This window comes from Pristiophorus japonicus, chromosome 1, assembly GCF_044704955.1.
Source record: "Pristiophorus japonicus isolate sPriJap1 chromosome 1, sPriJap1.hap1, whole genome shotgun sequence".
Classification (NCBI taxonomy): Eukaryota; Metazoa; Chordata; class Chondrichthyes; family Pristiophoridae; genus Pristiophorus; species Pristiophorus japonicus.
Genome location: NC_091977.1, coordinates 291,666,289 through 291,686,281, shown reverse-complemented (window position 1 = coordinate 291,686,281; position 19,993 = coordinate 291,666,289). Strand labels below are relative to the sequence as shown.

The following is a 19,993-nucleotide window of genomic DNA, read 5'->3' as shown; positions in this document are numbered from 1 at the left end:
CGGAAACAGATTCAATAGTAACATTCAAAAGAAAATTGGATAAATACATGAAGGGGAAAAAAACGATAGGACTGTGGGGAAAAAGCAGAGGAGTAGGACTAATTGGATAGCTCTACCAAAGGAACGGCGGGCTGAATGGCCTCCTTCAGTGCTGTATCATTCTGAGTCTATGAACCAAGGGAACAATAATGTAAGTACCACAGAACAACATTCCTACACTTGGCATTAAAAGTATGCTTAGTAGAATGTTCTGACAACAATCATCATTCCCTACCACTTTGAACCCTTGGTTTCTCTTTTCAATAGCAAAACTGTTGAGAGGTTCGTAGCAAATCGGGTCATCTAGCTGTAATAGAAGGTCCTGTATGTGAGACACATGCAAAACAGGTTATAGAGGGGCCAGTGTGGAGGGGTATGACAGTTACCCTGGTGACTTTTGGCCAAAGATTCAGTAAATGTGGGAATGGAGTGAAGAAATATTCCATTTCATGGAATGAGACACAATTCAAATTCCAACCTCAGGGATCTCAATTCCTGGAGCAGAAAGCTGCAAGTGGTTTTGCCCCTGGTGGTTTCGTATCACCTCCCTTACAACCATTCTAGACACCAGAATTACAGTGGTGAACAGAAATACAGAGTTACAGCTGGATCTTTCGGTCTCAACCGTCACAGTGCTTTTATTCAAGTTAAAGCGCACCCCTGCACCCAGTAAAAAGCACACCCTGGTGGTGGAAACAAACAAACACAGTGCAACACACAACCCTGGCCCATCTGAACAGGCCCATAACGTGAATACAAAGTGTACCTCCGAATCTGTCCAACAGAATTGAGCGTACGCTTACGATCCATGCGAAAACCTCCCCACTAAAACCCCTAAGCCTTGGTTGGGACACACGCCACCCTCTCACACTATTAAAGATGCGTGGGCTGGAATAAATGCTCACCAGTTACCCTCTGGCTTAATCGCTGCTTCTCCTGATGAGGCGTATCTTCTGGTTCTGTACCAATCTGTGGTATTCAAGTCCAGTCTGAAGGTCAGCTTCCCAGTCAAAATAACAAGGCTCTCTTTGCTCGTAGATGGTGTTTCTTCTCTCCGGCCCACACAGTGCTCAGTCCTTGTGCGTTGAACAACGCAAGCAGGTGTAGAAGAGAGAGATGGCTGTAAACTGCCACTCTTATACACGCAAAATGCTTCTTCTCGTGCCAAAAGTTCAACTGTCCTTTCGTCTGAGGCAATACAACTCAGAGCAAAATCAATGTTCTCAGCCTGTTCCTGTGTCAACTGGGCCGTACCCTCGATAAGGCTCCGACGAATCTGTATGGTCGATTAGCTTCCTTTGTGTCATGAGCACCGAGTGAGAGAGCACCGACCAATCTTGTTGATCTCTCACTGATTGCATGACAAAGGGCCTGTCCATCAACCTGATTCCTGCCCTCCTGATGTGTATTCCTGTGGGACATGTTTGGACCTGTCCCACTTCATGTTGCTCTGCAGTTACAGAAAAAGTGTCCAGGCAATGTCCAAAACGTAAGTCCAAAAGTATGTTTTCGCCGAATTCTTACAAAGGCAGTGAACATCTTGCTATGAAAAACCAGGAAGAGCTACAGCTCCAGAACACTCCACATTTGAAACAGACAATTGCTGACCTGAGTATAGAGTCCATTTGCAAAGATTATTTAGATTCTGGGTGAACAGCAGACAAATGCTGCATTCATAGGGTTATGGTATGGATAACAAGATGGATCCAGTACCAAAAAGCACAATTTGTGTCACAGCTTGACAAAGGTAATGAACTAAATCAAACTCCCCTATGGTTCTTTTGTAGCTGAACACAAATGTCAGTAGCTGCACCAAAACAAAAGAGCTAGGCTTAGAGTGGCGACTAGTGACCATCAGTTGTGTTCATATAAGGTGGCATGGATCAACCTGAGCAGATGTCCATGAGAACCTGTCAGTCGAGGTTGATCGGTGGTCAAGACTGATTCAGTTATAATGACCTCCCAATTTTTCTACTGTCACCAAAAAAATGACTAGTTTCCACCTATATCCGATGCCAAAAATATTCCTAAATACAACAGAAGAGCATCAAACACATGTTTCCCCAACAATGTCTTAAAGGGTGGCTCTCCTATTCTTCTCACCATAGACATCGTGGGTTATAACAATGGTATGTGGAGCATACTGGAACATAGAAGACAGTAGAAAACCTCAGAATTTTAACCATTTAACCTCTGCCAACGCAGAGGTCAAGCTTTACTTAGTGCCCCTACAATATAATCGCATTTCTGTAATAAATTGGTGGGAGGACAAACTAGTAATACAAAACATATCCGACTAGAGATTTGCATTACATCAAGTACGCCCAAGAAACATCAATTTCTTTTAATTGCTGTGGAATGTTATTAAAGCACAAGAAAGGATCCAATTATTCTTTGAGATGAGTTGTAGCCTTAATCCTGTTTGATCATTGTAGTTGGTGCTCTGTCATTTTACCTCCATTGCTTCTCACAGTTTTACTATTCGTTTTCTATGAACAGTATACTGTGTGACAAAGAATTGATGGACTTCCAAGTGCCTTTTATCTTTGTTATATCACACGACTCTGAGATCAAACCTTTACAGCTGGTATAGAATTTTTTAATTTAAAAGTCAAGCATTGTCTCAACAATTATTTAAAAAAAACATCAAGGGAGGAATAAATCATGGGCCCAAGTTTCGGGCCGCGCCTAGAATGGCGCAGCCCCAACCTGGACGCCCGTTTTTCGCGCCACAAAAAGTGCGCCTAAAAAAAACTTCCAGATTCTCCGGCTCCCTGCAGGTCCTCTGGCCCTCGGCGCGGCGCAGCACGAGCTGTAGGGGGCGGAGCCAGGACCCTGCGCTGAAAACAGTGCCGGGACCTCTGCACATGCGCGCTACAGTGGGCGTGCATGTGCAGTAGCTCCAGGCGCCCAAAACTGTGTGGGAGGGGCCCGAAGCACGCAGCCCCTAGCCCTGGCCGAATGGCCTCACTGGGGCTGCGTGGATAAGGCTCCTCCCACGCCCAGCTTCTGCTTCCTCCCGACCCGACTCCCGCTCCCCCCCGCCGCACCGGACTGGACCCGACCCGCGCTCCCCTCCCCCCTCCGACCCGACCCGAACCGACCTCCCTCCCACCACCCCCACCGACCCGCCCTCCCCACCACCCGGACCCGACCCAACCTGACCTCCCTCCTCCCCCGACACGCGCTCCCCTCCCTCCTTCCCCCCCCCGACCCGACCGCCACCGCCACCCCCCCACGCAGACCGGACCCGACCCGCGCTCCTCTCCCCGACCCGCGCTCCCAACCCCGGACCCGACCCAACGCCACCTACCTGTAAATCTGGTGCTGGGGACGGGCCTACCGGGCCCGGCCCATTCAGCCTTCCCCGCCCCCCCCCCACCCTTTCCCCTTCTATTTCCCCCCCTTTCCCCTTCTCCTATTTCTCCCCCCTTTCCCCTTCTCCTCTTCCCCCCCTTTCCCCTTCTCCTCTTCCCCCCCCTTTCACCCTCTCCTCTTCTTCCCCCCCTTCTCCTCTTCTTCCCCCCTCTCCTCTTCTTCACCCCCCCTTCTCCTCTTCTTCCCCCCCTTCTCCTCCCCTCCCCCTCCCCTCCCCCACTCTTCCCCCTCCCCCCTCCCCCCCTTTCCCCTTCTCTCCCCCTCCTTTTCCTCCCCTTTACCCTTCTCCCCTTCCCCCCCCTTTCCCCTTCTCCTCTCCCCCTCCCCCTCCCCCTTCCCCCTCCTCCCCTTCTCCTCCTCCTCCCCCCCCTCCCCTTCTCCCCCTCTCCCTCTACCCCACTCCTCCCCCTCCCTTTGCTGTCAGAAACACAGACACTGACAGAGAGTGAGACACACACACACACAGACAGAGAGATAGAGACACTGACAGAGACACACTGGGGGGCAGGGGCATCCCAGCACGCTGTTGGAGGGCTCCCGGTGCTGCAGTCGGTAAGTAGAAAATGTTTTATTTATTGATTTTTCAAAAAGAATTATTTCTTATTAATTTTTTTTGATTGATTTATTGGTTGATTTATTGATGTTTTTAGCATTTATTATTGATGATGGCTCTTTATTTGCAAAACTGAAGTGTTTAATGTTTGTAAACTTCCCTTTAAACCCCCCCCCCCCCCATTCCCTACGCCTGATTTGTAACCTACGCCTGATTTTCTAAAGTGTAGACAAGGTTTTTTCGAGCGTACAAAAATCTTCACTTACTCCATTGCAAGTTAGTTTGGAGTAAGTTTTCACTGACGAAACTTTGAAAACAGGCGTAAGTGGCCGGACACGCCCCCTTTTGAAAAAAAAACTGTTCCAAAGTGAAACTGTTCTAACTGACTAGAACTGGAGCAAACTAAATGCCGAGAATTTGAATTTCTAAGATACTCCGTTCTACACCAGTTGCTCCAAAAAATCAGGAGCAACTGAGGCCGAAACTTGGGCTCGATCTTCCTACTTTTTCCAAACAAATAAACTCAAATGTTTAGTTCTATCTGGACACAGGACAAAAGGTAAATTACTATTGTTGAAAAACATTGGAAAATTTCACCTCTACCTGTATTAACTTCTTCTGTTCCTCCATTTACCAGAAGAACCAGCAGGTGATTTGTTCCTACACATCCACAGCTGGTTATTTGGAAGTGTTCTGGAGGTCCTCTTGTCCTATGGGGAGGCACCTTGTCTACACAATGGCACCTCACTCAGATAGCCTAGTGAGTATATTGTTGTGGTATATTCACCGAGAATAGCACACACAGCTTCTAACATGGCAGGCAGCTCTGTCGGAAGCCTCCGGAACAGCCTGGTTCTGTTTATTATTAACTCTGCAGTTGCCGTATACAATATGTCCACGTCCACAGTGTGGAGCTACAACATTACAAGCTTTCAGACATTACAGTGGTCTATTGTGCTAACGTACATCTTGCAGCTCAATCGTCCAACACTTTGGTACAACAGTAACTGTGTCACAACCCTACCACAATAGGATCTTAACTCGTTTTCTTTTTTATTTATATAGTTAGATAAACATTTTGTTGGTTATAAATAAAATATTAGCATTTATATGATACTTTAATGAAGGATGCTAAAGGTTTGATTTTAATATAAAAGTATGTCTGCCCAAAAAGTAAAATCCTGCACCTGCTTCTCGCTGTTGAAATTATCTAGCAAGACTTTGAATTCTTTCCAACTGCTTCAGTTTTTCCACCCAACAATAATTCAAGAAACTTTGTTCATTGTCATGATTCACATTTGACTTAATGAAATCATACTAAAGAAAGTAGAAAAAGAAAGAGTATGCATTTATATAGCACCTTTCCTCACTCAGGACATGCCAAAGATTATTTTTAGCATAGAATTTTACAGCACAGGAACAGGCTATTTGGCCCAACAGGTGTTCATACTCCACATGAGTTGCTTTCCACTTTGCTGCATTTCACCCTATCAACACATCTTTTAGCGAAGTCACTGTTGTAATGTTGGGAAATTGGACAATCTGTGCACAGCAAGTTCCCTCAGATAACAATGACCAGATAATCTGTTTTAGTGATTTTCATTGAGGGATAACTATTGCCAGGACATGGAGCAATCTCCTCTGGTCTTCTTTGAATAGCACCATGGGATCGCTAAAAACAGATTAACTGGTCATGTGTTTGTCGGACCTTGCAGTATACATATTGGGTGCCGCATTTCCCTACAATACAAGTGACTGGATGTCAAAAGCTGTGAAGTGCTTTAGGTATGTCCTGAGAACATGAAAGATGCTACATAAATGTAACTTTTCTTTTTCTAATTTGATGAAGTTTAGAGCTGTATCTCAGTCTATAGTTAAACAGTGGCTTCTTTTAAAATAAGTGAAGACATGCTTACAAATGCTGTTTGCTCATAAAAAGTCGAAGAGATGCACGAATCCTGGCTGTTCTCGATAGAATACCAGCAACAGCTTCATCACATGGCTCACTCAGTGCAAGAATGCAGCTTCCTAGTGGGCCTTCTGTAGTTGCAAAGCCCTACACAAAACAGAACACAATAAGGTATGGGGATACTTCAAGACTAACAATCGGCATTTTTGACTCAAAGGGACTCAATAAACTTGTGGTCTAAACTAACATTTAATCAGCAGCTTTTCTATGACATATTCCATCCTGGTGAACTAACAATATGTGTACTTTTATAGAAGCACATGGCAAAATTCTCAAACTACACATGTAAAATAACAAAGGATGTGATCTGCTGAACCATCTGCCTTTACAATTAGGACATAAAAGGTTTCTGAGAAATTGCACCAAGCAGGAACGGGATAAAACCCAAGAATAAAACCTAATGAGACAAATTAAAGATAACCATCTTTCTAAGCTACAGTCAAAACCCATTCAAATCACAACAGATGAGAACAAAATAACAGCAGTATAAGGGATCATAAATAAAAGTCGGGGGGGGGGGGGGAGGAAAGAGAAGAGGGAGGAATCTCGTGGGTTCAATACAGATGATAAAAATGATAATGGAAAAAATAATGGGGCTTAAAATAGACAAATCTTCAAGAACTGATCGCTTCCACTGCAGTGTATCAAAAGAAATGGGTGAGGAAATTGCAGATGAATTAGCCAACATTTTCTAAAGCTCTCTAGATTCAGAAATTGTGTCTTAAGATTGGAAAATAGCAAATTTCATTCCATTATTTAAAAAACAAAGGAGGTAAGAAAACGGGTAATTACAGACTTGTCAGTTTAACGTCATTTGTGGGGAAGTTACTAAACTGAGCATCTGGACAAGTATGAGCTGATCAATGAGAGGCGGCATGGATTTCCAAAGGGTAGGTCATGTCTAACTAATCCAGTTGAATCTTTGAGGCTCACTAGCATGGTGGGAGAGTCTATGGATGTTATCAAAATGGACTTTCAGAAGACATTTGATAAGGTTCTCCACACAAGATTATTAGCAAAAATAAGAACCTTGGAATTGGAAGTAACCTTGTAATATGGGGTGATAATTAGTTGCAGGAGACAGAGAGTAGGGCTAAAGGGTTCATTCTCTGACTGGCAGGATGTGACAAGTGGTGATCCCAGGGAGCTGTACTGGGGGTCTCAGCTTTACACCACAGATATTAATGACTTAGATGTGAAGAAATAGACAGCTGTGTATCTATGTTTGCAGATGACACCAAATTAAGAAGCACAGTAAGTTGGGAAATTGTGAGGTCATGTACTTTGGAACTGAGAAATACAAATTAAAATATTCTCTCAATGGTGAGACACGAAGAGCTCTGGAGGTGCAAAGAGATATACACAAATCACTAAAAGTTAGTACACATGTAAAAAAGTAATTGAAAAGTCTAATGGAATGCTGGGTTTTATTACAAGGGGATTGAAATACCAAAGTGAGGAAGTTATGTTTCAGAGCCTAGATCAGACATTACCTGCAGTACTGCATTGAGCTCTGGGCACCGTACCTCAGGAAAGATATACAGGTCTTGAAGTGGGTGGAGTGCAGATTCACCAGAATGCTTAAAGGGTTAAATTATAAGGACAGGTTGCAGAAACTTGGCTTGTATTCCCTTGAGTTTAGAAGGTTGAGGGGTGATCTAACAGAGGTATTTAACATGATTAAGGCATTCGATAGGGTAGATACAGGGTAAATATTTCCTCTGGTAGGATGCATGGCCTTAAAATTAGAGCTGTGCTGTTTAGGAATGAAATCAGGAAGCAGTTTTGCACATAAAGGGTCGTAGAAACGAAGTGATTATCTGCATGAACATTTCTGTGCCCTTCTGCACATGCGTGTGGTTGGAGGGGATAATCTGAGGGGGAAAGAGAGAGAGAGGGGGGGGGAGAGGGGGGGGGGGGAAAGAGAGAGAGAGGGGGGGGGGAGGAGAGAGAGGGGGGGGGGAGGAGAGAGGGGGGGGGGAGGAGAGAGAGGGGGGGGAGAGGAGAGAGAGGGGGGGGGAGGAGAGAGAGGGGGGGGGGAGGAGAGAGAGGGGGGGGAGGAGAGAGAGGGGGGGGAGGAGAGAGGGGGGGGAGGAGAGAGGGGGGGGGAGGAGAGAGGGGGGGGGAGGAGAGAGGGGGGGGGGGAAGAGAGAGGGGGGGGGGAAGAGAGAGGGGGGGGGGGGAAGAGAGAGGGGGGGGGGGGGAAGAGAGAGGGGGGGGAAGAGAGGGGGGGGGGAAGAGAGGGGGGGGAAGAGAGGGGGGGGGGAAGAGAGGGGGGGGGGGAAAGAGAGAGGGGGGGGAAAGAGGGGGGGGGGAAAGAGGGGGGGGGAAAGAGGGGGGGGGAAAGAGGGGGGGGGAAAGAGGGGGGGGAAAGAGGGGGGGGAAAGAGGGGGGGGGAAAGAGGGGGGGGAAAGAGGGGGGGGGGGGAAAGAGGGGGGGGGGGAAAGAGGGGGGGGGGAAAGAGGGGGGGGGGAAAGAGGGGGGGGGGGAAAGAGGGGGGGGAAAGAGGGGGGGAAAGAGGGGGGGAAAGAGGGGGGGAAAGAGGGGGGGAAAGAGGGGGGGAAAGAGGGGGGGAAAGAGGGGGGGAAAGAGGGGGGGAAAGAGGGGGGGGAAAGAGGGGGGGGAAAGAGGGGGGGGAAAAGAGGGGGGGGAAAAGAGGGGGGGGGGGGAAGAGAGGGGGGGGGGGAAGAGAGGGGGGGGGGGAAGAGAGGGGGGGGGAAGAGAGGGGGGGGGAAGAGAGGGGGGGGGAAGAGAGGGGGGGGGAAGAGAGGGGGGGGGGAAGAGAGAGGGGGGGGGAAGAGAGAGGGGGGGGAAGAGAGAGGGGGGGGGAAGAGAGAGGGGGGGGGAAGAGAGAGGGGGGGGGAAGAGAGAGGGGGGGGGAAGAGAGAGGGGGGGGGAAGAGAGAGGGGGGGGGAAGAGAGAGGGGGGGGGAAGAGAGAGGGGGGGGGGAAGAGAGAGGGGGGGGGGAAGAGAGAGGGGGGGGGGGGAAGAGAGAGGGGGGGGGAAGAGAGAGGGGGGGGGGGGAAGAGAGATGGGGGGGGGAGAGAGAGGGGGGGGAAGAGAGGGGGGGGGGAAGAGAGGGGGGGGGGAAGAGGGGGGAGGGGGGGGGGAAGAGAGGGGGGGGGGAAGAGAGGGGGGGGGAAGAGAGGGGGGGGGGAAGAGAGGGGGGGGGAAGAGAGGGGGGGGAAGAGAGGGGGGGGGGGAAGAGAGGGGGGGGAAGAGAGGGGGGGGAAGAGAGGGGGGGGAAGAGAGGGGGGGGGAAGAGAGGGGGGGGAAGAGAGGGGGGGGAAGAGAGGGGGGGGAAGAGGGGGGGGGGAAGAGGGGGGGGGAAGAGAGGGGGGGGGAAGAGAGGGGGGGGGAAGAGAGGGGGGGGGAAGAGAGGGGGGGGGAAGAGAGGGGGGGGAAGAGAGGGGGGGGGAAGAGAGGGGGGGGGAAGAGAGGGGGGGGGAAGGGGGGGAAGGAGAGAGGGGGGGGAAGAGAGGGGGGGGGAAGAGAGGGGGGGGAAGAGAGGGGGGGGGAAGAGAGAGGGGGGGAAGAGAGAGAGGGGGGGAAGAGAGAGAGGGGGGGAAGAGAGAGAGGGGGGGAAGAGAGAGAGGGGGGGAAGAGAGAGAGGGGGGGAAGAGAGAGGGGGGGAAAGAGAGAGAGGGGGGGAAGAGAGAGGGGGGGAAGAGAGAGGGGGGCGGAAGAGAGAGGGGGGGGAATAGAGAGGGGGGTGGGAAGAGAGAGAGAGAGAGGGGGGTAATCGTCGAGAGAGAGAGCGCCGGGGGGTAATCGTCGAGAGAGAGAGAGGGGACATCGTCGAGAGAGAGGGGGGACGGGGATCGTAGAGAGAGGGGGGGGACGGGGATCGTAGAGAGAGAGAGGGGGGACCGGGATCGTCGAGAGAGAGGGGGGACGGGGATCGTCGAGAGAGAGGGGGGACGGGGATCGTCGAGAGAGAGGGGGGACGGGGATCGTCGAGAGAGAGAGAGGGGGGACGGGGATCGTCGAGAGAGAGGGGGGACAGGGATCGTCGAGAGAGAGGGGGGACGGGGATCGTCGAGAGAGAGGGGGGACGGGGATCGTGGAGAGAGAGGGGGGACAGGGATCGTAGAGAGAGGGGGGGGACGGGGATCGTCGAGAGAGGGGGGACGGGGATCGTCGAGAGAGAGGGGGGACGGGGATCGTCGAGAGAGAGGGGGGACGGGGATCGTCGAGAGAGAGGGGGGACGGGGATCGTCGAGAGAGAGGGGGGACGGGGATCGTCGAGAGAGAGGGGATACGGGGATCGTCGAGAGAGAGGGGGGACGGGGATCGTCGAGAGAGAGGGGACGGGGATCGTCGAGAGAGAGGGGGGACGGGGATCGTCGAGAGAGAGGGGGGACGGGGATCGTCGAGAGAGAGGGGGGATGGGGATCGTCGAGAGAGAGGGGGGACGGGGATCGTCGAGAGAGAGGGGGGACGGGGATCGTCGAGAGAGAGAGGGGACGGGGATCGTCGAGAGAGAGGGGGGACGGGGATCGTCGAGAGAGAGAGGGGACGGGGATCGTCGAGAGAGAGGGGGGACGGGGATCGGAGAGAGAGGGGGGACGGGGATCGGAGAGAGAGGGGGGACGGGGATCGTCGAGAGAGAGGGGGGACAGGGATCGTCGAGAGAGAGGGGGGGACGGGGATCGTCGAGAGAGAGGGGGGACGGGGATCGTCGAGAGAGAGGGGGGACGGGGATCGGAGAGAGAGGGGGGACGGGGATCGGAGAGAGAGGGGGGACGGGGATCGTCGAGAGAGAGGGGGGACAGGGATCGTCGAGAGAGAGGGGGGGACGGGGATCGTCGAGAGAGGGGGGACGGGGATCGGAGAGAGAGGTGGGACGGGGATCGTCGAGAGAGAGAGGGGACGGGATCGTCGAGAGAGAGGGGGGGACGGGGATCGTCGAGAGAGAGGGGGGGACGGGGATCGTCGAGAGAGGGGGGACGGGGATCGTCGAGAGAGGGGGGACGGGGATCGTCGAGAGAGAGGGGGGACGGGGATCGGAGAGAGAGAGGGGGGACGGGGATCGGAGAGAGAGAGGGGGGACGGGGATCGGAGAGAGAGAGGGGGGACGGGGATCGGAGAGAGAGAGGGGGGACGGGGATCGGAGAGAGAGAGGGGGGACGGGGATCGTCGAGAGAGAGGGGGGACGGGGATCGTCGAGAGAGAGGGGGGACGGGGATCGGAGAGAGAGGGGGGACGGGGATCGTCGAGAGAGAGAGGGGACGGGATCGTCGAGAGAGAGGGGGGGACGGGGATCGTCGAGAGAGAGGGGGGACGGGGATCGGAGAGAGAGAGGAGGGACGGGATCGTCGAGAGAGAGGGGGGACGGGGATCGTCGAGAGAGAGGGGGGACGGGGATCGGAGAGAGAGGGGGGACGGGATCGTCGAGAGAGGGGGGGGACGGGGATCGGAGAGAGAGGGGGGACGGGATCGTCGAGAGAGAGGGGGGACAGGGATCGGAGAGAGAGAGGGGGGACGGGGATCGTCGAGAGAGGGGGGGGACGGGGATCGGAGAGAGAGGGGGGACGGGATCGTCGAGAGAGAGGGGGGACAGGGATCGTCGAGCAGGGATCGTCGAGAGAGAGGGGGGACGGGGATCGTCGAGAGAGGGGGGGACGGGGATCGGAGAGAGAGGGGGGACGGGATCGTCGAGAGAGAGGGGGGACAGGGATCGTCGAGAGAGAGGGGGGACGGGATCGTCGAGAGAGAGGGGGACGGGGATCGTCGAGAGAGAGGGGGGACGGGGATCGTCGAGAGAGGGGGGGACGGGGATCGTCGAGAGAGAGAGGGGGGACGGGGATCGTCGAGAGAGAGAGGGGGGCGGGGATCGTCGAGAGAGAGGGGGGACGGGGATCGTCGAGAGAGAGGGGGACGGGGATCGGAGAGAGAGGGGGGACGGGGATCGTCGAGAGAGAGGGGACGGGGATCGTCGAGAGAGAGGGGACGGGGATCGTCGAGAGAGAGGGGGGGACGGGGATCGTCGAGAGAGAGGGGACGGGGATCGTCGAGAGAGAGGGGACGGGGATCGTCGAGAGAGGGGGGACGGGGATCGGAGAGAGAGAGGGGACGGGGATCGTCGAGAGAGAGGGGACGGGGATCGTCGAGAGAGAGGGGACGGGGATCGTCGAGAGAGAGGGGACGGGGATCGTCGAGAGAGAGGGGACGGGGATCGTGGAGAAGAGAGGGGACGGGGATCGTGGAGAGAAAGAGAGGGGGGGGATCGGAGAGAAAGAGAGGGGGGGATCGGAGAGAAAGAGAGGGGGGGATCGGAGAGAAAGAGAGGGGGGGATCGGAGAGAAAGAGAGGGGGGGATCGGAGAGAAAGAGAGGGGGGGATCGGAGAGAAAGAGAGGGGGGGATCGGAGAGAAAGAGAGGGGGGGATCGGAGAGAAAGAGAGGGGGGGATCGGAGAGAAAGAGAGAGAGGGTGGGTGGAGAAAGGAGGTCAGGAACTTGGTTGGGGGGTAGGGGGGTAGGGGGGTGCGGGGAAAGAGTATAGACAGCACAGTGGGGATGGTGGAAAGACGTGATCCAGGTCCAGGTGGCGGGGGAGGGTTTGAGAGCGAGAACGTGATCCAGATGACAAGACTGGACGAAAACCCGAAGACACGACATTATATCCAATGTGAGGGGGGCGGGGGTCTTAACTGTGAAAATGAGCCCTATCTGCTCCAAGTGACAGTATCTGCAATGCCAAGTCACTGAGGCCAAGTTCAACGAGCAGGCTGTACGGGAAGAGAATGCCCGATTAACGGGTAAAGTTGATGGGCTGAAGGGGCAACTGAGAGATATTAGGGTAGCTAGCAGTAGGGTTTTGAGATTGGGAATCATGAACCCCATGAAGAAAAATACCAAAGCTTGACTCAAGCTTTTGCCAAAGCCAAAGGCATGGTTTGCTTGATGGCCCCGGGGGAAGCTCGGGTGGACTGGGAAGAGGAAGAAGATAGGGGGCAGCATAGGGACGTCCGACCATCCCCTGAAGCGCCAAAGAGACCGATGTGGCCCATACGGCAGCAGAAGTTCGGCCCGCCCGCAGACAGCACGGGTCAGGGCGCAAAGCGATTTTGTGGTTCCGTTCAGCTGCAGAATATGATCTCGAGGGTACCCAAGTTTAAAAAAAGAAGCGGACCCCTCAGTTCACTTCACAGAGGTGGACCAGGTTGGGGGATTAACGGATGTAGTGAGGCCGAGGCTCACAAACATTTGCTGTTTTCCCTGGATGGGAAACTGTATCAGGCCCTGTCCGCCAAACTCAAATGGAGACAGGGGACCACATCCGGTATAAAGGAGGAAATCCTGAGAGCCATGGGTCACACCCAGGGTAGTCCATTCTCTCGGGTAGAGGGGATACGACAACTGGCAGGGGAAGCACCTCAGGCATTCGCGGACAGGCTCTGGCCCGTCTACGAAAAGGCCACGGGTGGGGTGCCCGACAGAGCACAGTTGCGGGGGGGGGGGGGGCCCCCCGAGAAGCCATTGGCTCAGGACCCTCGTGGCAAACAATGTGCCACGAATAAGGGTAAAAGCGGAGGCCTGATTTGACTCCGAGGACCTCGCAAATACGGAGGCCGGAGTGCTCCGTCACATCAGCCTGGCCTTTAAAACCTGCTCAGAGGAGGCAGTCAAACCAAGTAAGGGCAGGGGACATGAAATAAAGACCAGTGAGGCTAGCAAAAAGGAATGGCATTATGAAGGGGTTAGCACAGGGAAGGCTAGGATGTGTTTCAGGTGTGGGAAGATGGGACACTGGAGGAAAGACTGCCCGGCCCCGAGGAGGAGGCAAGGCAAAGGGGATCCTCCATTACCTAAGACAAAACCTGTCGAGGGGAAGGGACTGACTGCGGAACAATTTGATGTTCTGGTGGCTGCCCTTCGGACAATTTTTGTGCAAGAGCAGGGAAGGGTAGACGCTGCCGTGAGCAGGGAGATCACAACCGCTCCGGTAATCCCACCACCCTGACTAGCACGCGCCCAGCCTGAGTACCCGTGTTCACTCACGTACGATGAGTGGAGTAGACCATGCGTGAGGATGGGGGTGGAGAAGGTAGAGGGGAAGTACTTGGTGGACACCGGAGCTTCGAGCACGGTGATCCATGCGAAGAACCCGACCGATTCACCCTGGTCCAACAAGGTTCCATTCAGTCTCGTGGGGTTCACTGAGATCTAGCAGGTGGGGGCGATATCCAGGCCATTAGCCATAGATTTAGGATCCCCCCACACCAGGTGGGAATGCATTCTAATAAAGTGGGAACAGCCAGGGTCAGGAGTCCTCGGGGCCGACTTTATGTTAGCCCACAGGATTATAGTGGATTTGAGGAATCACTGCCTTTTGGGAGCAGTGGGTTCTGATAAGGAGAAAGAAGTTGTAGTGATCCCAAGGAAAGGGGAAGGAAAAGGCAACATGTTTACCATGAAGCCGAAGGGGAGTTACGACCTAGAACAATTGGTCAATACTACCCCGGCCAAGTACCAGGCGTACGTGCAGGACACCTCGACTGTGGTAGGGTGACGGGGGTGGAAGTCAGTACAGGGGGGCCTCATGTCACGGCCACAGAAGCAGTACAGTTTCTCCAGAGAGGCAGAGGCCGACTTGGAGACGGCACTGGGATCCCTGGTAGCACAGGAAGTGTTGAGGCTCGTAGCCACACACGTGAACTCGCCACTTTGGCCAGTTAGGAAACCGGATCAGTCGTGGATAGCCATTGTGGACTCTCGGGTGCTCACCAAAAACACCCCAGCCTGCGCGCCCACAGTCGTGGCCGTAGCTGATCTGATAGGGAGTATTCCAGCAACTGCAATCACATTTACAGTGCTGGACATTTCAAATGGGTTTTGGTCGATTCCCCTGAAATGGGAAGACCAGTACAAGTTTGCCTTCACTTTTAAACGACAGCACGACACATGGACATGCCTTCCCCATGGATTTCATAACAGCCCCTCCATATTCTACCACTGTATGGCAGATGCTTTAAAAGGGATTTAGCAGACCCCAGCAGTTGGTGCAGTATGTGACGATTGGCTTTTGTTCTCCAATGAGGGAGAGGAGCATGGTCCGCTTTTGGCTGAACTGCTGGAGCTGCTGAGAGAGACAAGGTTCAAGGTCATTCCTAAGAAAGCTCAGATCGGTCAGAGGGAAGTAAAATTCCTCAGGCTGACCTTAAGGTCTGGGGAAAGGGCTATAGACGAGGCCAAACAGAAGGCGGTACAGGAGTTACCAGCCCCCGCGACCGTGACGGGGGTGAGATGCTTCCTGGGGATCACAGGGTACTGCTGGGATTTTATTGAAGATTACGTCGCCATGGCAGCCCCTATGCTTCAGCTCCTCTGCAAGGGAGTGGGATGGGAGTGGGATGAGAGTGGGATGAGGACTGCACGGCAATGTTTAATCGCCACAAGGGAGACCAGCAGACAGCACCTGCACTAGGGACGATTAATGGTGGGAGGACTTCTGTTTGTAAGCAGCAGCCAGCGGGGACAGTTTGAGCGTGCTGCTGCTCCAGGAGCGGTACAGCAAACTGAGGCCCGTGGTGTACTCATCAAGAGTCCTCACAGATGTCGAACAGGGATATTCCAATTGCGAGAGGCATCTCCTAGCCATGCATTGGGCCGTAAAGCGCTCACAGCACTTTACAGGATTGTCCCTGATCGTTCTACCAACCCACCATACCCCCACTCAGACGTTATTAGATGTGAGGATAAAGTATGGCATGGGGGAACAGTGCTCGCATTGCCCGCTGGACTTTATTGCTCTCACAAATGCATCTGAGTGTGCAAGGCCTGAATGAATCCAAGTTGGCCACCAACATGATCTCCCCAAGGACGGCCCACAAGTGTACGGTGGAAGGGGTATGGGACGTGGACATAGGATTCTGGGCCGGTTTACACCCTAGGGCCGCGAGATTTATGTCGACAAGTCTAGTTCGGTAGTGAACAGGGAGCGTTTCACCGGGGTGCGGGATTTATGACCCTACGGCTGGGATAGCAAGGTCCATTAAACTCCCGAGCACCCTGAGTGCCCAGCACGCCGAACTGTCGGCAGTGGTGTACGTCGTTACCCACGCCGACGAATTCTCGGCCCCATACACCATCTGCTCGGATTCCATGTTTACGTGCAATTCGTGTACCGAATACTTGGCCATCTGGGCTCGTCGCGGTTTCACATCCGCCTACGGGAAGCCCTTAGTAACAGCACCGTTGCGGAGAAAGGTCTTGGAGTCCACAGGGATCCCGGGAAGTCATTACATCTACAAAGTAAAGGCTCACTCTAAGACAGAGCCCAGTGGGGAAGGCAACCAAAGGGCAGACGAGTTAGCAAAGGAGGGAGGCCAGGGAAGTAGTTTTTTGGGATCCATACGGGTTCAGCTCAGGAGCAGCGATCCGGGACAAAGGGGGGACACCAGTGAGTGCAGAGGCAGCATTGGCCCCGGACTTGAGGCAAGTCCAGGCACAGGATCCCGTCCTCAATGTCGTCCTGGAGCAGCTGGCTATGGGCGAGAAGGTAGAAGGTCTGTTCGAGGTAGCGGGCATGACCGTAAAGGAGGGGATGCTCGTTAAGGGAGATCGGTGGATATTTCCCAAGGTGCACCAGAGGGAATTCCTCCAGTTGGCCCACGGGGACCCAGGAGCGGGACACCCAGGGCCGGAGACTACCTGGCAAAGGGTAGGACAGGCAGGGTGGTGGCCACAACTGAGGGAGGATGTCCGTGATTTTTGCGCAGACTGTCTGGTGTGCACGCGAACAGCCCCGATCCGCAACGTAGGAAGGTTCCCACGGGGCACACGAGAAGGGTAGAGGGACCATGGCAGTCGGTACAGGTCGATTACATCGGGCCATTTCCCACCACAAAGGGGGGTCACAAGTACGGTTTGGTCCTAGTAGACGTATTCTCCAAGTGGGTGGAAGCCTTCTCTTGCTGATCAGCCACGGCATTGTCGATGGCAAGGATTTTGGTTCTCCAGGTGGGGCCTGCCACAGATCGTGGAGTCCGAACAAGGGAGCCACTTCACGGGGAAAGTCATGCAGGCCACATTGAAGGTATTGGGGATAGAGGGTAAATGGCATGTGGCTCACAACCCAGTCATCGGGGGTTGTGGAGCGACTTAATCGGACCATCAAAGAAAGACTGCGGAAGGAAACTGGACAATCCCAAAAAAAGTGGGATAAGGTCCTGCCGTTAGTTTTGATGGGGGTCCGAGCCAGCCTCTCCAGGAGCACAGGGTACTCCCCGCATGAGCTCATGCGCACGCCCACCCATGTTCTGGCACCGGTTCTCACCGAAGGTCAAGTGAGAGAAGTAAACCAGGATAAGTTTGTCAAGAATCTGCACGAGAGGTTGAAGCAGATTCATTGGCAGGCAGCCAGTAACATGGGGAAGCAGCACCGGAGTAATCGGTTGCTGCTCGAGCCCCAGAGAACACACGAGTGGAAGATAGGGGACCAGGTGATGGTCCAAAACTACACTCGCGCAGGGACGTTTGAGCCACTGTATATGGGACCTTACAGTATAGTGGATAAGGCAAGCCCCATGGTTTACACAGTTAGACTTCCAAGGCGCACAAAGTGATTCCACGTGAACCAGTGTAAGTTGTTTAACCCGGGGGAAAGGGTAAGGAAAGAAACACCAAGGCACTGTAAACAGCATGATGGACACGGGTCTTCCTCCCATAGTTTGGGACAGCGAGGACCCCGTGGTGGGGGCTGTAAGAAGGAGCAGCAGGATCCTATGGCCAAGGGTGCCGTGGACGCCCCCTTACACGCCTACCAGGAGTCGTAAAAGGCCCAGGCAAGAGACACCCTAGCAGGGCCACCCGGCAGCACAGGTTGTATTGTGCATAGTTTTCTTTTAAAGTGTTTTGGTTAGTTGTAATGAAGCCAGACCTGTGGAGGTAGGCCCTCTCACAGCAAGGTGCTTGTTAGTTTTGTTTTGCAGGAAGCCGAGGACAGAATGGAGACAGCTCTGAGACTGAGCCTGATTTGGATGTTGGCCGGAATAGGGCACAGCAGGAGAGGAGACACAGAGTTATCCTTCCTCTACGGATGTACTGGGGGAAACGGACCCACTGTGACGCAGGTGGGTAGGACAAGGGACACTGACGGGATGGCAGCCTACTTCCACGAGGGAAGGTGGCCAGGGTGGCTGGGGTCGAATTCGACGAAATACTCGAGCCACGCCGGGTTTACATACGGGGAGGTTTCCATACCGTGTCCCAGACTGAACGTCACAGCCACACGGGTTAGGGTGACCGAGGGCAAGCACGTATGCTTGAAGTACAAGGGACATATCCCCCTGGGACGGTGGAGGTAACTCTGGAAATTGAGTCAGGACACGGGTAAGCAGACAGCGGACTGGGAGAGACTAGGGAACGATATGTACCAACAGATTACGGGGACATGGCGGGGGGGGGGGGGGGGGGGGGGTGGGGTATGAAGTGTGCTGGGACAAGTGGTGGAAGGAGGAACAGGGAATTTGAGGCGCGCATTAAAGAAATGTTCCACCAGTTCTTTGAACTCAGTTACGGGGATGTGAGTCGAAAAATGTAGTACGACATGGGAGTGTACGATAATATTGGTCCAGGGGGGCAGAGACGAGGGGTGTTTAATGATGTCGCTACAGCATTTAGCCGAGTACATCCCTCGTCAATAGTATGGACGAAGTGCAGCTGCAGATGCAGATTAGCGGTTTAAAGGATCAGCTGCAGAAGATCCTGGGGAAGGGAACAAAGTGGTAGGATCAGAGCTAAAGAAGGACCAGGCGATGACTATTCACTTAAGAGATCAGCGCGGAGCTGGAGACACATACTAAAACAGTTAATGAATTGATACAGGAGGATAGGAATGCCTCGGCACAGGCAGCCATGAATGAAGTGTGCGTGTTGTACGGTGCCTGGTTGCTAGGCGAGAGACGCAGTAATTTGGAGAACCTGCAGCAAGGTCGCGTACCATCGTGGGTCAGCAACTGGCACCTTGCAGCGCTCAGCCCGTATCAAAATTCAATGAGTCCGTGTCAGCTCCGTTAGCTTCCGAAGCTTACCCAGTCCCAGTGGATTGTGGTAGGTCCAACCACTCGGTAATGACAATTGTGTTGCATATGCCGCTGATGGGTAGGGCACCACAGCCAGCGGCGGTATACAAAGTGGAGAACATTGGTGTCTTACGGGAGGGGATGTACGTGCGGTAGGTACCATGGGGCCCCACCGTTTGCAATAACCAGGTGCACCGCGACACTTGGTGTCCGGTCACCCACACGACTTACTGCTTCAAACCCCACACCGAAGTTCAAGTGGCCCAAGAGCGCATCCTTCCAATCCCAGAACCATCCACGGTACACAACAGTGAACAACACAATCCATAATCGGCAGTAGTACATCACACAGTTCGGGTATCAGATTCCTTTTCTGCCCGAACACCTCACAACTTTAATAAAAGCCTTTGAGCTCTCGCAGAAATATTAGTTTACATTGGAACAGACAAACCAGAACACAGGAGGGGAAATTAAAGGGATAAATTCTCCGTCCTGGTGGGACATTGGTTTGAATGTAGAAGTTCCTCCATGGGTCCGGATTTGCTCGCACACTCTTGTAATTATCCAGTTTCTCATTGTAATGTATTTGTTGCGGCTGCCTTGCAAAAGGCGAAGCCAGGCTCTCCGAAGTCAGTGGGAGGCTTTGGTTAAAGGTTGAACCTGAATGTTTTTCTCTGTAAATATGTTGTACGAATGTGTGTCATGTTGTATTTTAAGGGATGTATTCGGCGTGTTAAAAGTAAAGTATATAGGGTTGGTTGGATCACGACGTGTTTTCACCAGCAGACGTTTGATATTCCAGAAGGATTCTTGAACTATCATAGGGGCGACTGTAAGATTCGGTGAAAACATCGACAGCAAAAACTTAAAAGTTTTGGACATTGCTTAGACACATTTTCTATTACTGCAGACAGCTCTGACTGGGGGCAGGTCCAAACATGCCCCACAGGAATACACATCAGGTGGACAAGGAATCAATGGCAGGAATGGCTGATCGACAGACCTTTTGTCTTGCAATCAGTAAG

At 53.5% G+C, this 19,993-nt stretch overlaps 1 protein-coding gene across 3 annotated transcripts in view; it reads right to left on the bottom strand.

Annotated features, from left to right (window-relative positions):
* Positions 1 to 19,993, bottom strand: part of rttn (rotatin) — a 422,229-nt gene that overhangs the window by 308,756 nt on the left and 93,480 nt on the right. For all 3 annotated transcript variants that reach the window (XM_070888469.1, XM_070888467.1, XM_070888468.1), the window contains exon 17: positions 5,887 to 6,026. In XM_070888469.1, coding sequence (XP_070744570.1) covers positions 5,887 to 6,026 — 140 coding nt within the window. The remainder of the gene's footprint in view (positions 1 to 5,886; positions 6,027 to 19,993) is intronic.